The following is a 21,778-nucleotide window of genomic DNA, read 5'->3' as shown; positions in this document are numbered from 1 at the left end:
AGGAGACCTGGGGCTCAGGGAATAGCATGGATATCTAGAGATCCATGGGACTGCCTAGTGGATTTTGAGACAGTCGTCGGTTTGGCAGGGCCATGCCACCTACTCGGAGGTAGAGCTGGTCAAAAACATTTGCAAGAATTATTTTTTGAAAAGTTTTCATCCCATTTACAGCTTGGCCAGACTTTTTCAAATAGCCAAAATTTCAACACTATTTTTTAAATTTTCAGTTTTTATTTATTTTTGACTGGCTCTGTTTACCAGAGAAATTTGTATGTACTTTATGTATGCAAACGTGTGGGGGTTAAGCATCTTTTTACCCTCTAAGGGGTTTATTCTGTCTCATAGTTTGCAGAGCACTTTGGAACCCATGAGGATGAACTGTAACGTGTAAATGCAATTTACTATTGTTTGTATTCTTTTTATTTGTACCTTTCCTGTTTAGCATCCTGCCCTTTCATACCATCTCATTTTCACTGAATGCTAAGGGTGCTTCACCTCTTCTGTCTTGTTGTTAAACCATAATGCATAATAAATCAGATCGCTAAGCAACAAAACACTCATGTCTGTTTAGTTTTTCCTCTTGAAATGGCCTGAAAAGTTATGCTTGAACCAAGCAAAGTGGCTTTTGCGTTACAGCCTATAAATCTTCTATGTTTTGGGCACTTGTAACAGTTGGTAGAGCTCTTCTGTAGACCTGTGCCCGCAAGGGCTGGTGGGGAAGATACCAGCGAAAGGAGGACACTCAGGCCTAAGAATACTAAACGATGCTTTATTAAAGGAAGGAAGAATTTACGCTCCAATCTGTGTGGGGAGCCCCTAGGATGCGTGGAGGGGCTGCAGGGGACTCTGGCCGTTCGGGACAGCTGACCAGGCAGGACTCTGCTGGGGGGAGTCCTCTGCGGCGCTATATTCTCCGCGTTTATCTCGGGGTTACATGGGATCAACAGCTGGTTACATTCTTATATGTACGATTTATGCTTATTACATAAACTGACTCGTTTACAAGCAAAAATATGCTGAGCTATGCTACAATATCTTTTGGCAGGGTCTGTCGGACAAAGTTCATTGAAACTGCCTGCATCCTCCGCTTACATCCAGTCACCTACTCAGTCCACCACGTAGCTCCTCGCCAATCTTCCGCAACCTTGCCCCTACAAGACCCCTCCTGTTAGCATTTTTAAATGAGAGCTGATGAAAGCTACCAGATTGGCTATCATGGAGACTGAAGTCCTCTGTATATCCATACAGTGTGGATACAGGACGGGCAGCAGCCATGCCACATGCCACTCTGCTGACTTGTCCTCAATTGGGAACAAAATCTGTCTGTGCTGCCAGCCTGTTCAATCCTTGGCCTCTTTTTCTGAGGCCACTAAGATCAAGCGGCCAAACATGGTGTGAGGGTTTTTGTAATGTGGACTGAAACCCCTCAGCAACCGAAGGTGCTAATGATGTTTCAGTCACTACAGGGCTGGATCTGTAAGGCTTTGTATCTCTGGAGCCCTCCCAATCCCCACTAGAGTGAAATTTATGGCTAACCTCAATACTCCTGCCAGTGAAACTTTATCCTGGAAGAAAGGTTGATAGACACTCAGCTTTTTGATATTGGGAACTGGGATTTTGCTGCTAAAGCAATCGTGTCACAACTTCACCACAAGCCCTTCCAGATTAGAGATCCCCTCTAGAGTCAGTCCCCAGACTGGAGGTGGGAATGTCATTAAGGAGTGACACAAGGTGCTTCCCTCACTTTCCCAGCCAGCCCCAGCCCCCGTTGAAATCTACCAGAAACTCAGGGTTTGGAGTTAAGTGAATGCAACTTCCTTGGAGGAATCTAGCAACGTGCAGCAGACACGTGAATTGCAGTGCAAGTTAGCTGGAAAAACAGGCATTCCTGGCAAAAGAGCGGACCCTGATAATGGAGTGGGAAAGCAGACGCAGCCTCCTTTGCTGTTCCGTCTACACCCCCAAAGGCTATATCTACACTGTGAGCTGAGGGAGTGATCCCCAGCTCGCGTACTCCAGAGGGGTAGCTGGTGTACAAACGGCAGCAGGGGCACCGGCTTGCTGGGCCATGTACACACAGACAGGACTCAGGCGGGTTTGTAAGTGGCTTGGCTAAGCTCTGCTGCTGCCGCCTGCGGTCCCGTGGCTACACTGCTCTTTGTGCTCCTGCTCGCTCTCATCAAGCTAGTGCGACCACACATACACACGTGCTGGGAATTACCCTCGCTCCTAGTGTCGGGGCAGCCTTCGATATACTCACCAAATGCTCAGCCTGTGCTGCGTTACCGCTTATGCCCACTTTCTACACGTGTTACCAGCATTACACCGGCTCTCAGCTGGGCCCTCACTGTGTTATTCCCTGGAATAAAGGTCACTCAAATGAAGTACCCCATCTCGCAGGGGTCGATTAACGCAAGCTCAGAAGACCATGTGAGGGGCTGTGGGACTACGTGGTTTGGTTCATTTCAGGTCCCAGTGAAGCTTTGGCGCCTTCTCCTTCCAGGGCTGGCAGGAAAGAAATTACTTGGGAACCTTCCTGCTGCTACTGAAGCTAGGGGCAAAACCTCAACTGAGCTGAGCAGAAATGAGCTTATTTTACCCTTCCCATTTGCTGAGCTCAATTGATCTCGGGTGCAATTTTACTGGCTCCAGTGAAGCTACACCGGTGATTATAATTAAGATTCCCAGAAAGTAGCAGGAAATTTTAATGCAGATATTAACCAGTCATGAGCCACCACAAGCCCAATAAGGCTGTTCTGTACACAGGCAATACAGATTGTACCAGGGATGGTTTGCGTCTATTGTAGCCTCTGGGCAGGAACAGGGGTCTCTTTAAGAAACCACCAATATTTTATTCCACTATATAAGGGAGATGAGAAAGAAACAGTCCTGACTTCTTTTTTTTTAAACTTTTTTAATAATGTTTTAGGACCGGGGTACAAAAAGGTGAATGCATTAATTTTTAAAAGATAAATGCACTGCAGTAAGCACATCCTACATACATAGAATATATTTCTCTATATAATATCAACACAGATATAAAATAAGTTATACTTGTCTTGGTTTTTTCATCGCAGTAGGAGCTCAGCATATATCAAGTGACAACAGGAGGTGGAACCACAAGCCGTCTCAAATGAAAAAAGTAAAAGGGGTGAAGGGGAAAATGAATCTAAAATGGAGGGATTATTACCAAAGTAAAATCCCCGGAAATCAGAAATTTCATAGTGAATGAAAGGAAGAGTTGAACATTGCTTGGCTTAGGATGGAAGTTCTGGATGGAATAAAGAGTAATTGTCTGAGGGCTAAGCAAGGACTCATTACCGGTATCCAGGCTATTGCTCACAAGGACACGGAAAATACAGCAAGCCCTTCCTACTACTACATGGTGCCTCTGTACTCTTGATAATAGATGATTCATCTGACAGTGTTGGATTTTTTTTTTATAAGATAAGAACATGAGTTTGCAGTTTGCATTGTACACACTTCTGTGATAACAGGGAAACATATACCTTTCTAGGAATGATAAATACCATCCATTGTCCAGAAAGCTTTCAGAAGGGGAAAACACTGAGCAGTTCCATATGACACATTCAGTGGATTATTTGAGGATGATGAAGTGGGGGAAATTCCTCCCCTCTAAACCATCTGATCTCTGCCTCTAAACATTCAACTATTTCCATGCCTTCATCCCCTCCTTCTCTTTGTTTTCCTGTGGGTTGTATTATCATTTTCTTGGCCATGTACTGAGTGGGAATCTCCCACTGGTGTCAAGGGGAGATACAGGTGCTCAGTAGCTCATTGGATCTGACCCGCTGTGGTTAGAGGAATTCAAGCTGCCAAATTCAGATCCAGCTTTCAAAAGCACTGAAGTTTGGGTGTGTTCAGATCTGCTGTTTTGGCTGAGCCCACTCAAATGACAGGAGCCACTTGGAAAATTCATAACTAGATCTGGATCCAGATTGCAGACACCTCTATAGACCCTGTCCATGAGGGCTTTTATCTAGGGTTTCTGTGGGGGCTCATCACTAACTGTGATGTGCTCTTTTACTTTGATCTGCAGCTCAGGGATTTTTTTGTCGCTTCTCCTTTCCCATCAGGAATTTCACAAATCTCAGGCTGCATCTGAACCCAACTAAACAGCGTGGATGAAGTTGAGGAATGACTCTGGAGATTATCCTCAGATAACTCGCGCCTAATCCAACTCCAGAAGACACAACCTACTTGATTCTTCCCTCCACCCTCTTCTGTCAGCTTCTGCTACTGCTTCTAAGCCTTTCCTTTCTCTTCATCTTTACAGACTACACATTAGGAAGCAAAGACATTACATAGGGAGAGTTAGTTGCATGTTATTATGAAAAAGGGCTGGGCTTTTTTGTTTTGCTTTAGGTTTTCCTTTGTACATTAAAATTGTTATAAATCCAAAGGCGACCTCACATCTAAAGGTATAATTTAAGTTAACGTGTCTCTGTGTCTTCTCTCTTTCTCCCGCCTCCCCTGTGTCTCTCCAGTGACCTTCCTTTCACTCTGTCAGTTTCCTCTTGGATGGAGGGAGGAGATGGGAAGGAAGTTCATTTGGGAGCTCATGACCTTCCAACTTGACCTTAATGAGATGATTAGCCAAGGCAAATTCCTCATCATCCAGCATTCCATCCTTGTCGATGTCAGCCAGTTTCCATATCTTGCCCAGCACAGTGTTGGGCAGCTTGGATCTCACCATCTCCCTCTTGGCGTTGGCCCCAGTTATTTTACCATCGACGGGTGACAGTGTGTAAAAGATCTCATCGTACATGGGCTTGTCCCTGGCCACCACCCACTCTGCATCGTCGATTCCTTCTCCCGCTCCTTCACCGTAGCCATGTCCAAATGGGCCATGCAGGGTGCCCTCAAAGGCACCTCCCTTCACCATCTGCATGGGCTTTTGGGATTCTTCCTGGCGTACCAGCACCATGAGCTGTGCAATGTCATTGGCCAGCATGTCTTCCACTGTCTCCAGCAGTTTACTCTTCAGTGGCTGGAATTTGCTGAAATCTTGACCCTGCAGCTGATCCTTAAAGCAGGACAACGACAAAGAGAGGTTAAGCTGCAAGCATTAGTGAGACTTAGCCGCGCTCAGTACGCCTCTTTTCTGCCACAGATCCCAAAGCACTTTCATAAAGGGGGGTGGGTAAAGATCAGGGACTCGAGTAAGGGGGACCAGGGGAGAGCACAGCTCCCCCGCTCTGCTAAAAGCAAAGGGAGAGCTCTCTTGTCCCCTTGGCCGGTACAGCTAAAAGTGCAGAAGGTAGACGGACCCCTTCCTTCCTGGCTGGTGTGGCAAAAGCTCTCACTCCTGATTCAATCAACTTTAACCCTTGGTAAAGATTCTTATCCCCGTTTTATAGATGGGGAGAGACAGGGTGCAGATAGGATCAGAGACTTAACCAAGGACCAGGAATAGAACCTTCTTGCCAGAAGGAGGCACAAGTAGTACCATGCAGGGCACCCTCCCCGAAAGCCATGACTCCTTGACCCATTCAGCCCACATCTGCTTCTGCGTCTCAGAGCACTTCTGCATGGCTTGCTACACCCCAGCTGGTCTCACCAATGCTCTGCACGGCAGAGCTCCCACACCCATGCTCCACAGAGGAGGGAGGCCACCGCTGGGGCAAAAGAATTATTTATATGGCTTTGATTTTTGCCATCATGAACCACAATTTCAAGACCTCAGAAAGAGGCCAATACTTTATGGCATGTATTACGGAACATACTGCTCCACATTACTGTGTGGGAACATACAACCCTAGTATTACATGGGAATGTGCTATCTCATATTACACTAAAGAGAGGCACGGTTCAATCTACGTCCAAACAGTTTTAGAAGCAACTGCGACATTTCAGGAGTAAACCTTCCTTTAAAAATGCACGAGCTCCCCTCTCCACTATCTTATGGAGCAAACTGAGGGAGTGCCTGGCATGAGCTATAATTTCATTCTACCCTTTGTACTTCAGGTTGCTCATGATTGCCCATGAGAATAAGGAGGGGAATTTTCCCCCTTAAGCGCAGCATTGCGCAAATTGTTTTCCTCTGAAACATCAGATGCCAGTCTCTTTCTACACCTGTGGACTGGCCTGGAACTTATCTGATGTGACAAACTCTACTGGCCCCACTTTTCACAGCTAAGTCAAAGTGCTTAGAGCAAGTGTTACTAGTTCATCCCCTACTGAGAGAAGCCAAGTGACCTACATCTTTATCCTTCAATCTCTACTTCTTTCTTAAACAGCATCCATTTACTCCTAACAGTGGTATAAAATTCACATCTTAACAACTAATCAACTAGATCCTCCAGCTGGCTCTCAAGGACTTGCGAGTATTTTCCTTCTCTTTAAATGAACAGCAGATTCCATCTGCTCCATAAAGATGTGGTAATAATCTTCACAATGGCAGGTTTCAGAGTAGCAGCCGTGTTACTCTGTATTCGCAAAAAGAACAGGAGGACGTGTGGCACCTTAGAGACTAACCAATTTATTTGAGCATAAGCTTTCCACGAGCTACAACTCACTTCATCGGATGCAAGCTTATGCTCAAAGTCTCTAAGGTGCCACAAGTACTCCTTTTCTTTTTGCGAATCTTCACAATGCAACCACTGGAAACAGGCTGCAGCCTGGATTGAAGCCAGCCAATGGTTTGAACATCTCCAGCATGGTTAGCATACACTACACGAGGTCCTGATTCAGCACTCACTGAAGTCACTGGAATGGCTCCCATTGACTTACACGGCCGGCCGCTGGCTCAAGCCCCAAATGTGTAGCACAGAAAACCTGCTTGTCCATTTACAAACAGAGAGGGATACTTTAATTGTCACATCCTCTTTCTCTGCAGGAGTCTTTCTTTGCTAGAAACAAACAAGCAAGGGAGAAGAGAGCAAAAAAAAAAAAAAGCCCCTATTTGAATACAGAATACTATAAATTTTACATTAGTAGTATTTGTGAGGCTAGGCTGGTCCTGAAAGCTGTAAGCCCAAGGTCTGAAATAAGATAGAAGGAGCTAAGTAACTCACTGTAAGAGTTGTTTGTGCCATAGACTCAAGTGAAGGAATCTTCCCTCTTGCGAGGGCGTTAACCTGCTATTGTTGAAATATGTATGTCTAAATATAGCCTGGACATAAGGCAGGTTTCATTTCTGCCTTACAAAAGTCGTGACACACTTGTAACAGCATCAGTTCAGAATTGCTTCTGACCGACTCCCTACAACTGCTATAATGCTCTTGCCTTGGTCAATGCTCTGGCCTGGTTATTCCAGTGCTTACCTGCATCTTTCTGAGATTCGGGAAGTCTCCTGGTGAGATCTGATGCTCCCGTTCGATCCGGCTATAAATCTCCCCCAAATTGTTCACAAGCTCCTTCTTCTTATTGTCTTTACCAAACACTGATGGCATTTCCTTCTTCAGGGAGCTAATGATGTAGGCATGAACCTGATGGGCATAAAAAAAGAGATGGGAAAGAAGACCAAGAACAGCATTAATGGGTACAGCTGAACATTATCTTCAGCAGATGGTACTCATGCATCCAAGCTTTGGAGTAAACCCTATCCTCTCTCCCTTCCCCTTCACTTAGCTCTTTCTCCCTGCCTGCTCTTGCTGGTTATCGCTACTGCACAACACATACCATTCTCAATTGTGTGTCCTGATTGGTCTGGTACAAGAATATTGTGCATGCTGGGAGATGTGTTTGTACGTCATCTGTCACAGGGAATTGTTTTGTTTCATTTTACACCTCCCTTCAGGACAAAGCATCCTTCCAGCTAGCAAATATACACAGTGCTCCTTCCCCTCTCCCTCCCCGCCACCCCAGTGCAACATGATGGACAATGGCTATGAACCAGTGAGCTGAAATAGCCAAGACCTCTCCTCCATCCTCCCCACCATAAACTCTACAAGGCTGAATTTCTCTGGCAGGACCCACCTTGGCCAGCCGTGCCCGCTTGATGAGATCATTCAGCTTTCGCAGGGCTGCATTGCGGGGCAGGCTTTGAATATCCCTGAACAGGTCCTGTTCCTCGGCCTCAAACAGCTTGCGGTTGTCAGGGATCAGCAGTGGATGGGACCAGAAGGAGCCGATATAGACCCTGATCACCTCGGGCGTGTTGACGATCTTTCCCAGGGACCACATGAGGGCGCCATATACGCGCATCAGCTGCTGGGTCTCGATTTGGTCAGCCTTGTTGAGCACCACCCTCATCTTGTCCTCGTGGTTCTTCAGCGCCTTGATGACGTCCGAGAACTCGTCTGAGATGTCCAGCTTGTGGGCATCGAAGAGGAGAATGATGCGGTCGACCCGCTCTGCAAACCACTCCAACACGGCTGCAAAGTCATAACCTAATGGGAGAGGAGGAAGAGCAGAGAGACACATGGGCGACGAGAGAGGCAATGCGATGCTGTATTCATTGACAGGCTGAAAAAGAATAGGCAACATGCTGCAGGTTGTGCACAGCTCTGTGGGAACCAGATAAGAAAGGCACTGGAGACATCACTTTCCCCTCCACCATATCCCTGACCCCAACATGTGTTCTTCCCACACCTCATTCTTACCAACACTATTTCGCCTGTGACATGCACAGTTTCTTTTACAGACAATAGTCTTCTCCTCTGGACCGGCTATCGGGGAGCACCCAGACAAGTCTTATAAGTCACACACACAAGAAACTGCCATGTTCAGAATGCAAACTGGTATATCCCTGCACACAGCCACATGACAGGAAAGTCTAGCCTCTTAATTACTTTTCATCAAGGTAACCCACGAAGGCTGCAGGGTTCTGGAGATTTATAACCTGTACCCTGGCTGCTCTGTGTGTATTTTGTTCTCCTAATTAACAATATTTAGCCTTGGCAGAATTTAGTTTGTATTTTTTTATATAATTTTGAGGGATAATATGGATTTTACTTTTAAATTTTTTTTTTAGATTTTTATCCCTGTTCACAGTTGCAGGAAATGATCGGAGGGTATAAGACAATAATTATTTAATGATAGTAGTTGTTGAGATTCAAAAAGTTAAAGCTTTCTAACTAGTAAAACAAAACTGTCAAGATCCCGTGTCAAAATATACAAATATATAAATAGCCTTAAATCAAACTCTAATGTAAAGTTCTCAAATAGTCTATTTTCAGGTCTTATCTAGTTTTATGGGGCTATCTTTGGCCCATTATGTTTAAAAAATTGACACCAACCATGTTTTACATGAGAGAGATCATCTCACCACATAGGTCAGCCACAAAAGACATATAATTTACATTTTACTTCACTTTTAAAGGCAGCATTGTTGATAATCCCAGAGATGCAAGCTTTTGAATCGGCTGCTCAGGATGCACTAGAGTGCAGGATAGTCAGACTGAGGCGTTAGGTTTGGCTGTGTCTCTAAATCAGACAGTTTGTGAAACATGGATATGGAAAACATAGATTTTTATTTTCCCCTCTGGCCACATGAGATTTTTCGGTTCTCTTTGAAACCCTGCTGAGCCCAGCATACAATATGACAGGCCAGCGTCCTACCCACACGCCCCTGACATCACCTTTTGCACTGCTCAGCATATTGGCTAGCTGAGGAGCTCCAACAGCTACACTCCTCTAGCCAACAGAGATGCTCTTCCCACCACGACCGTACCATGCAGCTTCCCTTCTGCTGGGTTCAAAGAGGTTAGGGTGCAGCAGTTGCTATTTTCAGCCAAATCATTTTTAAACTCCCATTCAACTCCCTTTAATAAATGTATGAGAATGTATCAGCTCGTCTTTTGCAATACCTTGAGGGAGGCAGCGTGCCCTTGTACTTAGAAGACAGGACTCCAGGGCTCTGTTCCTGGCTGTGCCACCGACGTGTGTGGCAAGTCACCAAGGGTGACATCTTGGGTCTACTGAAATGCATGGCAAAACTCCCATTGACTTTAACAGGGCCAGTATTTCAGCCCTAATCTGTGGGCCTCGATTTTCCAACCAGTAAATGAGTAGGGTACAGTGGAGGAAGCCACAGCAATTATAATACCTTGCTCTTAATGAGCACTTTTCATCAGCAGATCTCATTGAACTAGCTGATGAATTACTTAACAGAGGTATATGTGCATTCTAGAGAAAGGGGGGTTCTCCACTTTATCAAAGAAAAAGTCAGACAGAAAATGTAAAGATCTTACTTTTATGCAGTCTTTTCAGGTGGCCTCCCAAAAGCTTTATACCATTTTACTAAAGTACCATATATGTACTGAACATGGATCACTTCATCCACCGCTGAAATGCAGCCACGTCTGGGGTGGTACTTAGCACAACAGTTTAGGACAACAGGCAAAGAGAAATACCATATCCAATTGAAACAGCCATGGGAATTCTGAAGGAGTTAGAATACAATTACTCGACTTGGAATTTGGCCAGGACATAGGGCCTGATTCTGATCTCACGCAGGTGTACATCAGGAGTAACTACAATGTTGCTGGAGTTAGACTGGGGTAAAATGGGTAAGTGACAGCAGAATTAGGCCCTATGTATCCATCTAGGCCCATATTTTGTATAAAAACATATGTGCTTCAAGTTAGGATGTTAAGTCAGTATTTAGGCACAAAAGTAATTGGCCTGATTTTTGAGTGCTGAGCACCCCCAGTTCTCGGTGAAGTCAGTGGGAGCTGCTGGGCTTAGCACTTTTGAAAAGTCCTTTGAAAATAAGACTTTTTATGCAGGCACCTTTTAGGATCCTATCTTTAGGCAGGCCTTTGTTTAAGACTTGGGCCTAGCTTTCATACCAAGCCCATCACCTTGGTATCTGGGTGGCTAAGTATCTGAGAGTTAATAACCCATACTCTGTTATATGTTTGGGAAAAAAAAATCGAAGTGCTCATCTGGTCAGCGATTTCCCCAGGCACTTGGCTAGCTGAAACAGCACCTCAATAGGGCTCGCCTTCCATAGAATTCATGTGACCTTGTCAGGACCCAAATGAAGGGAGTAGCTGTAGCATAAACTCAATCATTTCCGCAGTCAGCCTTGGTTCCATACCCATCTCCCCTTTTCCTTTTCGCAGATCGTCCTGTGCTGAAAAGTGCAGGAATTCCCACCCCTCTCTAAACTCTTTTGTTAAAAAATCTCTCCCACCTGCACCTGTTTTCCTTCTGAATCTAGCTGTGCCTGTCAGTGCAAATGACTACAGGGAGGACTGGAATGCAGCAGTGGTGCATGCGAGAAGGCTATTTATCACTCTGCTTGGCACAAATAGGAGCTGTGCTCATAAATTCCTTCCAGTGTCAAATGCAATGCAACACATCTGAGTAGAATGTAATTCCTTTGGGCTTTCCATGGCCTGCTTGAGTTAATGAGTCTCACGGTGCTGATTGCTGGAACTTCACTGGCAAAACACAGCAAGAGATATAAGCAGATGCCCTGCCCCAGCATTTACTCTCGCTCTGAAATCACCTTCCCTTGGTGCTACTTAAGACTCGGGCATGAATGGAAAATGAGTCCCAAAAGTGGAAGGGGAAGCAGACAAGATAAACAGGAAAACTATTTGCTTCCATCAGATGTTTCTTCATGGGACAGGTTTCCTTCTGCCAGCTTGAGAGGCAGTCAACGGATTTATCCCAGCTCCAGGGCCGACAAGCATGTCAAATCGGCAAGTCTGATGGGGGGATTTTTCATAGGGCGGACTAAATGTAAAGAGATACAGGTCCTCTTGTGAACACCTCTGTGCCCAGCCCAAGCTCCACGCATTCTCTGTAGCACTTAGAGCTTTGGGGAAATAAGATCAAGAGGAGATAAAATAGACAAGCCATTTGTAGCCAGCAACCTCCACGGTGCTAAACGGTGCAGCTTCCTGCACAGTTTGGCTCCGTCCGCCAGTGACTTCCACCCCCCCACCTCAGATTTTGGCATTGCCTGCAAATTTGAACCTGGCCACTGAATTTATACCAAAGAAAACCCTAAGGAAGTGAGATTGCATCTTCCACTGATGGAGAGATTGGGTCTGAGTCAAAAAACGCTCCTCCTGGATACCCTAAGGGCATCCTACACTGAGCTACAAACCAATGAGACGTACCATAACTTGAATACTAATAGGCTCAACTTGTGCAACAGTATCTCAACTTTGGGGAGCACCTGGAATTACTCTGTAGGTCAGTCTTCAGCACTATTTTAGGCCGTTTTGCATTCTGTACTTGCACTGCCCATGCAAACGCCAAATGAGTTCCTACCAGCCAACATAAGCCTGTTTCCAGCAGCCTACTTTGGAGTAATCCCTTCATTGCATCCCCCTCAGCCTGAGATCTTATCAGATGTCACCAGGTAGGAGGGATCAGTCCTAAATAATAATAATATTTGACACCTCTAAAGCAAGGATCTCAATGTGTTTCCAAACATTAATGAACTGAGACTCAGAACACCCCGAGGAGGGAGAGACATTTTATCACGCCCAGTTTACAGATGTGGACACGGAGGCACAGAAAGCTTAAGTGACTTGCCCAAGGCTTCACAGTTAGTGGGCTGCAGCGTCACAGAGGGGCACATGAGTAATGTTGAAGGAGCAGAGATGATGGCCAGGAGAGGGAGCAGCCACACTAAGAGATCTGAGTTTAGTGAGAAGATTGAGTGAGTAGCCACTTTGGTCAGAGAGTTGATCTAGGGTTTGAAATCAAATGAGGTGGTGAGGAGGCAGGATCTAATGGATTAGACAGGACATCAACCTGGGAGCCGAAATCACCAGGGTTGAGGGCAGGAAACTGAGCAGCGGAAGGAGAGGCAAGAGACTGAATCGGAGAAGTGGGCAGGGAGTCAGGTGGGTATAAGTGATGGCTCCATGGAGGGGCAAATGGAGAAGAGTTGGATGGAGAGTTCTTTTGAGAAGAATGAGTGAGAAGGGGGAAGAGGAAGGGCCTAGAGGTGGAAAGAGGAGGAGCCCTGTGCCCTTGCCATGGCCCTTTGTGCATGAATCAAGGTAGGGAGTGTGCAAAAAGGCTGTAGAGACAGCAGCTGCAGGGAGATGGGAATCTAGGTTTCAGCCGGAGCCAGGAGAGGGAGGGAGAGAAAGCTGAAGAGGTCATGGATGGTGGTGATCGTCTTTGAGGTGGAGTGCCTGTTCCAGCTGGAACAAAGAGTGGAGGCATGGGGGTGAAGTCTGAAAGGGAGGGGGCGAAGGAGAGAAGGAGGGCAGGAGGGCCAAGGCTTGGGTAGATGCCTCTTGAGGTGAGGATAAGTGGATTTATGGGGAGAAGATAGGGTGAGGAGTATAGTTAGAGCTGGGGGGAACAGCAGCAACAGGAGGGCAAAAGGGAAGGGAAGATTAAAACAGAAGGAGGCATGATGGATCCTATGTTCTTCTTCACATCTTGTCCTAAACTATTGTTTTAAACAGCTGCCCTGTTCCTCCACAGAGGTGGCTGCATTTCAGTGATGGTAAAGATATTTTTCTCTCCCTCTCTGGATGTACTTGTAAAGTGCATAGGAACTCTTCAGGATGAAAAGGCTTATATGAATATAACATGTCATCATTCCCAGAGCAGGGCTCATCATGATACTTCCGCCCTTGCCTGTGCTTAAGGAAATAATCGAACACGGAGCTAGCAATTTAAAGCACTAAGAGTGCATGAAAAATGGTGAGTGGGTGGAGTGTGTGTGTGTGTGTGAGAGAGAGAGAGAGAGAGAAACTGGCTAGTGGAAACCTCTCACACATCTTGGATATGTAAATGTTTCCAAAGCAAAGGTATGAGTGACTACATTGCAGTGCAAATCTCACTGCTTTCTCAGTTAGGAATGATGTGTTAATGTCAACTTTACAATACTAACATTTACATTAACAAGTATTTGGAATGGAACAGAGAAATCTCCTGCTTTGTAGTGGTTTCAAGGCTAAGAGGAGACCAGGAGCCTGATTCTGTTCTCGCTTAAACCAGGGTAAATCAAGAATAATTTCAGCAACAGCATTTGAGTCAGATGGGTGTAAAACCTGGGGGAGACGAACCAGTTCTCACGTTTCTCAGAACCTACATTCCTGGCAACATGCTGTTTTTTATTACACAATATAATTGCTACTTTCTTTAAGTGTTAAATCTCATAGTTTGTATCAGCCAGACTCAGCATTTCTTGGTACTTTGGAGCCACATTCTGAAAAGAACTCAAAGTGAGATTTTTTTAAGTGCTCAGCACCCACAATTGGGACCAGATTTTCAGAAAAGCTAATTTCCCATTTAGGCACAGAAATAAGGTCCAGATTTTCAAAAGTGCTCAGCATCCAGCAGCTCCTATCGTGACACTTGTGGCCAGGTCTCTTTTGAGAATCTGATCCCATTTATGAATATTGACTTCTGAAAATCTGGCCCCAACCCAGAGTGCTGAGCCCTTGGAAAAATCTAGCCCTTAATGACCATCTGCAGTAAGAACCTTCACTCATCCAGCCACAGCTACTGGCAACTTTGAAATACCTTCACCATCAATCATTATTCATTGCATTGAAAGAAAAAGTGATCTGCTTAAATAATGTGAATTGATTTAAAATCTGATTCATAAATATGATAGACCATTGCCTGATTAATAAATGAGACACTTAGAAAACATCGAGAAGTCACTACCGTTATAAAAATAAAATATCTTACAGAAACCTATTAGGAATTAAAATGTTGTTTTATTTCAAAACCGCAACATTTGCCTCTCCGCGGTTGGTGGAAACACAACACAAGTGCAGCATTTCCACCACTGAGCATTCAAAATTCATGAGTAAGGGCTGTGACAAAAAATCATGAGACTGGCTTAAAAATTATGAGACATTAGAAATAAATCTCGGGTTCTTTTTATTGGTTCTGGTTTCTGAGCCTTTGGTGTTATGCTCAGGTCCCATTTTCAAGCTTTTCTCTGCAACCAGGATGGTTACAACTTGCTTTTTTTTAAAAAAAAAGCAAATCTGAGTTTCATGTGACTCCAGGAGCAGAGGCATTTGGTAAAACACCAAATATTGTGATAATATTACAAGAGTTGGCAATACTGTAACAGCGTTGTGCTGATGGATGAGAACGAGGAAGCTGAAATTGGCCAATGTCATTTCTTCCTGTGAGTTGAGTGAAATGCAAAATGTAAGCAACCAGCATCTGTGGCGAAGACTCGGCACAGGTTTAAAATTTGTCCCTTTTAAATAATTTTGGTTAGCTCTGTATCACACTGTTCTTGATATTGATAAAGAAACTTTTTGTAAAATTAGTTTCATGTTGATAGTATCCATTTAACTTAATTTTTCATGCAGGATAGGAGGTGAAAAGCCCTCTGTCTGCTCTCCTTTCTGCTCCAAGCACGGCCGTTACAGGCGGAACCTATCGGTGGGTTCTGTAGTCACATAAGATTACTACTGATTTCAACTTTACACTGTACCATGAAAATGCATGACTCTCACGGACAGACTTGCTCCTCAAAAGAATGACTTTGCCCTGCATTTCTCATCACTGATGCTCATTCATTCTAAGGGAGACATCTGGGCTAGAATATACATTTCCTTGGCTGTGCAGATCCCTGGGCTGGACTTGAGCCAGCAAAAATGGACGTGGCTAAATGCGTGTGTTGGAAATGAAACCTAAAGCCATTTTCCCACTCTTATCCTTTATCTCCAGGCTAGGCTCTCACACTCAACCGCTAGTGGGGGAAGAAAAGCAGATTGGCTCGAAGGATTTTCACTAGGAGAAGATTTAGTTCAAACAAGCACTCAGGTTTCTGGATGTCTATTCAAACCTTACCTCAACCAGGAGCCCAATACAGCCCAGCCAGAACCCCACTGCATTCAGTGGAATTCCATTTGCTTAGCCGAGGACTATCTTTAGGCCAGTGTGAAGCTGTCAATCATTGGTTAGCAAAGTGTGCAATGCTCAGCCCTCCAGTGCTGCCCTGCTATAGCAGAGGATGAATTATTGTTATCAGAGGATTATTGGCTTATTTAGGAGTGTGGTTCAGTTTACTGCTCCATGCAGGGCATCGCTGCAAAATAAACAGAGGAAGCATGGCCTAGTGATTTGCACATAGGGGCAAGGAGGCAGAAGCCTCTGACTCCTGGTCCCTACTCTGTTACCGAGTCCTTGTGTGACATGGCACAAGCTGCGCTCTCCCCCCTTGTGTCACAGTTATTCCCATTTCACAGGTGTGCATAAACCTCCCCTCCCAGGAGCGTGGTGAGGATTAGTTATGCAATATCTGAACAATGCTTTGAAGAGAGGAAGCATTCAGTATTATTATCAAATGATCAAAGCGGCCAAGACTACAAAGCGACCGCTGCTTTGGTACGAATACCTCCATATGGGCATCTACGCAGACTGCTATAGCCCTCCTCTTGCGCTGGAGGAAATAAAAGAAAGGGGAAGGAAATGGAGTGAGAGACAGAGGTAGATAGTGACAAATGCTTTAAACGTGGACACTGACACCCATCTCAACAAGGGAAAGAGAGAATAAATGGCCACTCTTCTCGTGCCCAGGAGAGTCCAGAGCAGTGAAGGGATGCCCTGTGCTGTGGCTTCCAGGCAATACTTCCCTCAGGTACCTTAAATCAAGCCTCCTTTTGCCTCCCAGTGAGCTAGCTCCACTCTTGAAGGACAGCAGCATTGACCCTAGTGATCCCTAGGCAAGGAACGTGTTATGCTCCAAGAGCGGAAGAAGGCAGCAAGGTTTCGCGCCTTTCTTGATTTCACAGCCATCTACCCCCCTCTGTGGAATTTCCCTCTGGCACTCGGCCTTATGACTCTGGTCCTGTTCTGCTCGAGCGATGGAGTTCTTACTACACAGTTAGACACCCTGGACCTTTGCACTGACAGACAGCATGGGCCTTCAGCTCCCCCATGTCCTGCGCCTGACTGTTCTGACATCCAGAATCCTCAAGGTCCCTCAGGACTTTCTTTTGGCAGGGTGACCACTGGTAACGTTAGTGCCCGGGAAGAGCATTGGCTTGGAGCTTTCTGTTTACTCACAGCACAGCTGCAACGTGGGCTGTGATATTGCACTCCTGCATGCCTCATCCCTGCTTGGGAGGGACCACCCCTAAGAGTGGGTGAGGTGTCTAGTCTCCAGGCTCTCTCTACTGAGACTGCCAGCAAGGGGGCAGTTAGTGCTAATGTGTGCTGGTGTTCTGAGGGGTCACCTGCCTACAGGAAATGGACTGTGACCACCCCCACCCCTGTTTGACAGTGGCTGTTCAGTAGCCTAGCAGACAGCAGTGAGTTTTGGTCCACATGACCCTTTGCTGGGTTCAAATTAGTGAGAGGCTCCCTACCTCACTCTCAGTCCCCTGGGCCATGCAGTCCCCAAAGTGTGCTGATTCTGCCTTGAACCAGTGTGTCCCTGTGGCACCCAAGACTCCCTGGACCATTGGGATAGAGATTATTACTATGCTTCTTTTCCTAGGACTAGTGGAAACATGCCAGGCCCCTGTGGGTTAAACCGCTTCAACACAGCATGCCCAGTTCTCCTAGTATAGCTCTAGTCTCCGTTTTCCAATAATGCCCGCTCCAAATCAGTGGGAGAAGGAGATCTATGGATGCCAGCAAGATGTTGCTAGCTGGGAGAGCTCCTAGCTTTAAGGATTTTTTTAAAAAAAATAAATCGCTGGTTTAGTTCATTCAAGGGGAGAAATAAATCAGCTGCATCCTACATATTTCACCACCCTGTTATCAGTCTTATTTTCCCCTTCAAATAGTTTTCAAATATTGAGATCCGTGGAAGCTGTCCCTTCAGGACACTACACCGGAGGTACGCTGGGGGGAGGAAAGCAAGGCTTCATAGTCCTTACACGCAAGCTCCCTGAAGAAAAGCCATTCCTTCCCTGCTCCTAGCTATTTCGCAGTCTCAGCTAAGACACTTCAAGGTCTCCATTGGGAAACATCTGCCAGACATTTGTCTGAGTTAGGTGCCCAAGTGAAATCTCAGTAAGCTGGCAAGGTGTGGGACCGGGGAAAGCATTTTGCTGTATCAGCAATTCCTGGCACTTTCCCATTCTCTTCCCAGAAACCACATTGCTGCTCCTCCCGCCTCTGACATCAGCTTGCCAATGAGAGCAACTGGCTAGCCAGGCAGGTGGGGCCAGCCTCCCCACCTCTTCTTGCTTCTTTTCCATCATGGTTGGGAGTTAAAATTCCCCTTTTCAAACATGGCTTCCTTGAGAAGAGCTGTGGGCAGCCTCTTCCCTCATGCATCACACCCTGACCCTTTAGACCCTTTCTGTGCTGTAAAGCAGATCCTTTGGTGGTGCAAGTCACCATAATGCCATTGACTTCAACAGGTTTCAGAGTAACAGCCGTGTTAGTCTGTATTCGCAAAAAGAAAAGGAGTACTTGTGGCACCTTAGAGACTAACCAATTTATTTGAGCATAAGCTTTCGTGAGCTACAGCTCACTTCAACAGAGCTACACTTATTTACACTAGTGGAGGATCTGGCCCTACAACTCTAACCAGGTCATTGTACAATCTGCTACAAGATGAATGTAGACATAACCCAGCCATGTATCCATAATTAGGCTAAAGCCTCAGACGGTCCTGGATTTTAATTCAGTTACGGGGACATTACATCTCTTCTACATCATACCTTTTGATTGGGTGGTGGTCGGGGACAACCACGATGTCATTGCTTCCCTTGACTGGGTTACAATGTTAGTGTAGAAAGGGCTTTGGCATGTGGGACAATTAGCTGCTCAAACAGCAGCAGATGGCCACGTTCTTCCTTACACAAACTGTGTGGCAGGCGGTTGTCAGTGATCCAAGATGCAACCGGAGCTGTACCCTTGATTGTTTTACTTCAAGTCACAGGCCCAATCCATCACCATCTGACTGCATTAGATTCAATAGAGTAAAGGGAAGAACTGGGTCCTGTGTGCTGAAGCACTCCTCCAGCCTGTAATCTGCCAACTGATACTGTGTGACCAACTGACACAATGCTCCAAGCAAGAGAGCTCCTTGTATGCTGCCTGCCATAGCTAAGATGGGGGGATAGGACACCGGATATGTCTACACTGCAATCAGAGTAACCCATGCTAGCTGTGTCCTAGCTAGCGCCAGTAACCATGGGCAGCATGGGCTAGCTACTCGAGTACATACACAGGCTTCTGGGTGGGGTTGTACAGCCTGCACTGTCATGGTTTCATTGCTGTCATTATTCAAGCTAGCTTGGAAATATTCACACATACTGCAGTCACATCTCTGACTGCAGTGTAGACACACCCTCAGAGGCACGTAGAAAAGCAGTGGGGAAATTTACCGCAGAGATTGCAGCAAACACTGGTCCATTTTGCTCCAGGATATTGTCAGTGTATCTTATACCTCTGTTGTTTTTTTTAACTGAGAACTTGCTACCAGGTGTCAGCAAAAAGCATTAAACCTTGGTCAATGCAGAGTTGGTTACTCAATGACAAGAGAAAGTGAAATGTACACGAAGAGCCCTATTTATGGGATGGAGACGAGTGCAATACCAGAAAAGGCATTCAGGGCATCAGAAACATTAGGGGAAGGGCATGCATTAAGGTGAGGGAGAGGGATTAACAAGACCTGCGTTGAGATTTAATTGAGCAAGCATTAAAACATGACTTTCACGAACATTTATTTTTTCAGACCTGTGTTTGAGGTTGTCGGTATCGCTTACTAGGTTATTCATCCTAGCACCTGCATAGCGCTTTCTGTCATCAAGACACTCTGCAGACATGAACTGCTGTATCACCATAATCTGAGGAAATGCAAGTGTCACCAATCCCACTTGACAGATGAAAAAACAGATTCCAAGATGTTATGGCCAAAACGTTGAAGACTATCCACTCTTTTTGGGTGCCTAAGATGAGACATCTGCATGTCTCAAGCTGGGCTCTCAAAAATGGAGACACCCAAAATGAGTGGACACTTTTGACATTTCTGTCCTAAATGATTCCCGCAAGATCACACAGCAAGGGGCAGAGCTGGGGTTAGCACAAAGGAGTCCTGAATACCACTAAACTGCATTGCGCTCTTGCCACTCTCTGCTTTGAGTCAGGTCACTCCTGCCTGCGCTCCTGCTGAATGCCCACCCAGAACCTGCAGTGCAGAAAATTAAATAAAATAAAAAAATAATTGTGGAGAAATTACCAGGCGACCAGACCTTCTCAAAACTTCAGAAAAGTTCAGCTTAGGTTCCAGGTCAATGCTTATTCCATTTGTATTGGTTCTCCCATATGTGCTTGGGTGAGATGCAATTAATTCAGTCCCTGCTGACAGCCCATTCTGAGACCATTTCTGGTACCGTATAGGATACTGCACACTAAGTCCAATATTAGATCAATATGACCATGAGGTAACTCTGAAGACTCCCATTATGGTTACCTAACTCTTGAGTTCTTATTGTTTGAAAAGAAACTCTGAATACTGGTCTCTATTTGTGTCTCCACGCCAGAAGATGGACTCGCCCTTACCTCGGCTAATTCTTTGCTTCTCTCCTGAAAGGATCCCTGGAGTATCGATCACACTGATGCTCTCGAGAACTGGGTTGGGCAGCTGGGCACATACAAATCTGTGTAAAAAGAAGGGGAAAAAAATCTTGTGATAAATTGATACCGCTGGATATATGGTTCAGAACCTGATCTCACTTACACTGTGGTAAATCCAGAACTCTGTTGACATCAATGGAGTTCCTCTGCATTTACACAGGTGGAAATGAAACCAGTATCTAGTCCCTTCTGTGCTTATTTGGCTCTTCTGGAAAATATTTTTATGTTCACTCTGTTGGCATACAGCACTTTGTCCATGTGGGCCCCAAATGTAGGTTGCTAAAGAAAAACAATGTGCAAATCCCAATATGGAGAAAACTATTTTCTTTTGTTGTTTAGATTGCAGTGAGAAAGGATTTTTGTTTTTCTTCCAGTAAACATTCACCTGCAGGGTTCTGGACTCAACTGAGCTGAAACAGCAACACATCTGAAAAAGCAAAAGTAAAGCTGGCTATAAACAGAAAGCAAAACTGACCCTTCTGACCTCACTGATGAGAAAGCCAAAAGCTTAAACTGTTATTTATCTTGTTGGCCCATGGTAATATTTCATGGGTGCCTCTTTTGCAATCATGTCACGAGGGAGGGGAGTTGTGTGTGGGGCAAGGTGGAAGGTAGTGGAAGTTGGCATGAAAAGTAACAGCCAGGCATTGTCATGGGAGGAAGCAGTAGCACCAGAAGAACTTTTGGCCCAACCCAGAGGTAAATTTGGCATACTGGACAGCTGGGTGCTGTCAGGATGGGGGAACACAGTCCAACAGTGCTGCTGAAGTCGCCGTGGCATCTGGACAAACGAGTGTCACTGATGTCGGTTGTTTCTTCAATACCTTTTCACCCTGAAGTATGACACAGCTGGTTTTTATACGAATGAACTTAGTCATCTGGCAATGGGAGTCCCACAAACTTCTGCCCCACACTGTTAGGAATTTCAGTTCAAACACCACCCCAGCTTGGCAAGTGGGCATTTCTCACTGCATGATTGTTAGCTAACAAAACCGGAGCATTCAGCAGCATTTCTGGCATGGCTTTCTCACTGCACAGCTTACGTATCAACAGTGCAGTCAGAGCTAGAAAGACCCATTAGGACATGTAGCCCATCCCCTGCCAAGACAGGATTGTTCCCTGCAGTATATGCCTGAGTGCTCTGTCTGGGCTACTTTTAAATGACCCATGCAGTGGAACTTTCGGCACTTTCCTCAGGGAAGCTATTCCACAGAGGAGATCAGATCTGAAGCCAGAAGAAGGGGATTTAATAGATTGCCAGTACACATAATTGCATCCTGGCCGCTCTTGCAAGCCTGCCGTTGTTTCCAGTGGG

At 45.6% G+C, this 21,778-nt stretch overlaps 1 protein-coding gene across 2 annotated transcripts in view; it reads right to left on the bottom strand.

The window, feature by feature from the left end:
- Positions 1 to 2,909: 2,909 nt before the first annotated feature.
- Positions 2,910 to 21,778, bottom strand: part of EHD3 (EH domain containing 3) — a 32,552-nt gene continuing 13,683 nt past the window's right edge. The window contains exons 3-6 of one of the 2 annotated variants that reach the window (XM_073338660.1): positions 20,389 to 20,486; positions 7,942 to 8,354; positions 7,287 to 7,451; positions 2,910 to 5,047 (exon numbers count right to left, since the gene is read on the bottom strand). In XM_073338660.1, coding sequence (XP_073194761.1) covers positions 4,520 to 5,047; positions 7,287 to 7,451; positions 7,942 to 8,354; positions 20,389 to 20,486 — 1,204 coding nt within the window. In that variant the 3' untranslated portion in view covers positions 2,910 to 4,519. The remainder of the gene's footprint in view (positions 5,048 to 7,286; positions 7,452 to 7,941; positions 8,355 to 20,388; positions 20,487 to 21,778) is intronic. The other variant, XM_073338661.1, reaches the window with a different exon arrangement.

This window comes from Lepidochelys kempii, chromosome 3 (assembly GCF_965140265.1).
Source record: "Lepidochelys kempii isolate rLepKem1 chromosome 3, rLepKem1.hap2, whole genome shotgun sequence".
NCBI classification, from domain to species: domain Eukaryota; kingdom Metazoa; phylum Chordata; order Testudines; family Cheloniidae; genus Lepidochelys; species Lepidochelys kempii.
The sequence above is the reverse complement of the archived record's forward strand: the minus strand, read 5'-3'. Positions and strand labels throughout refer to the sequence as shown.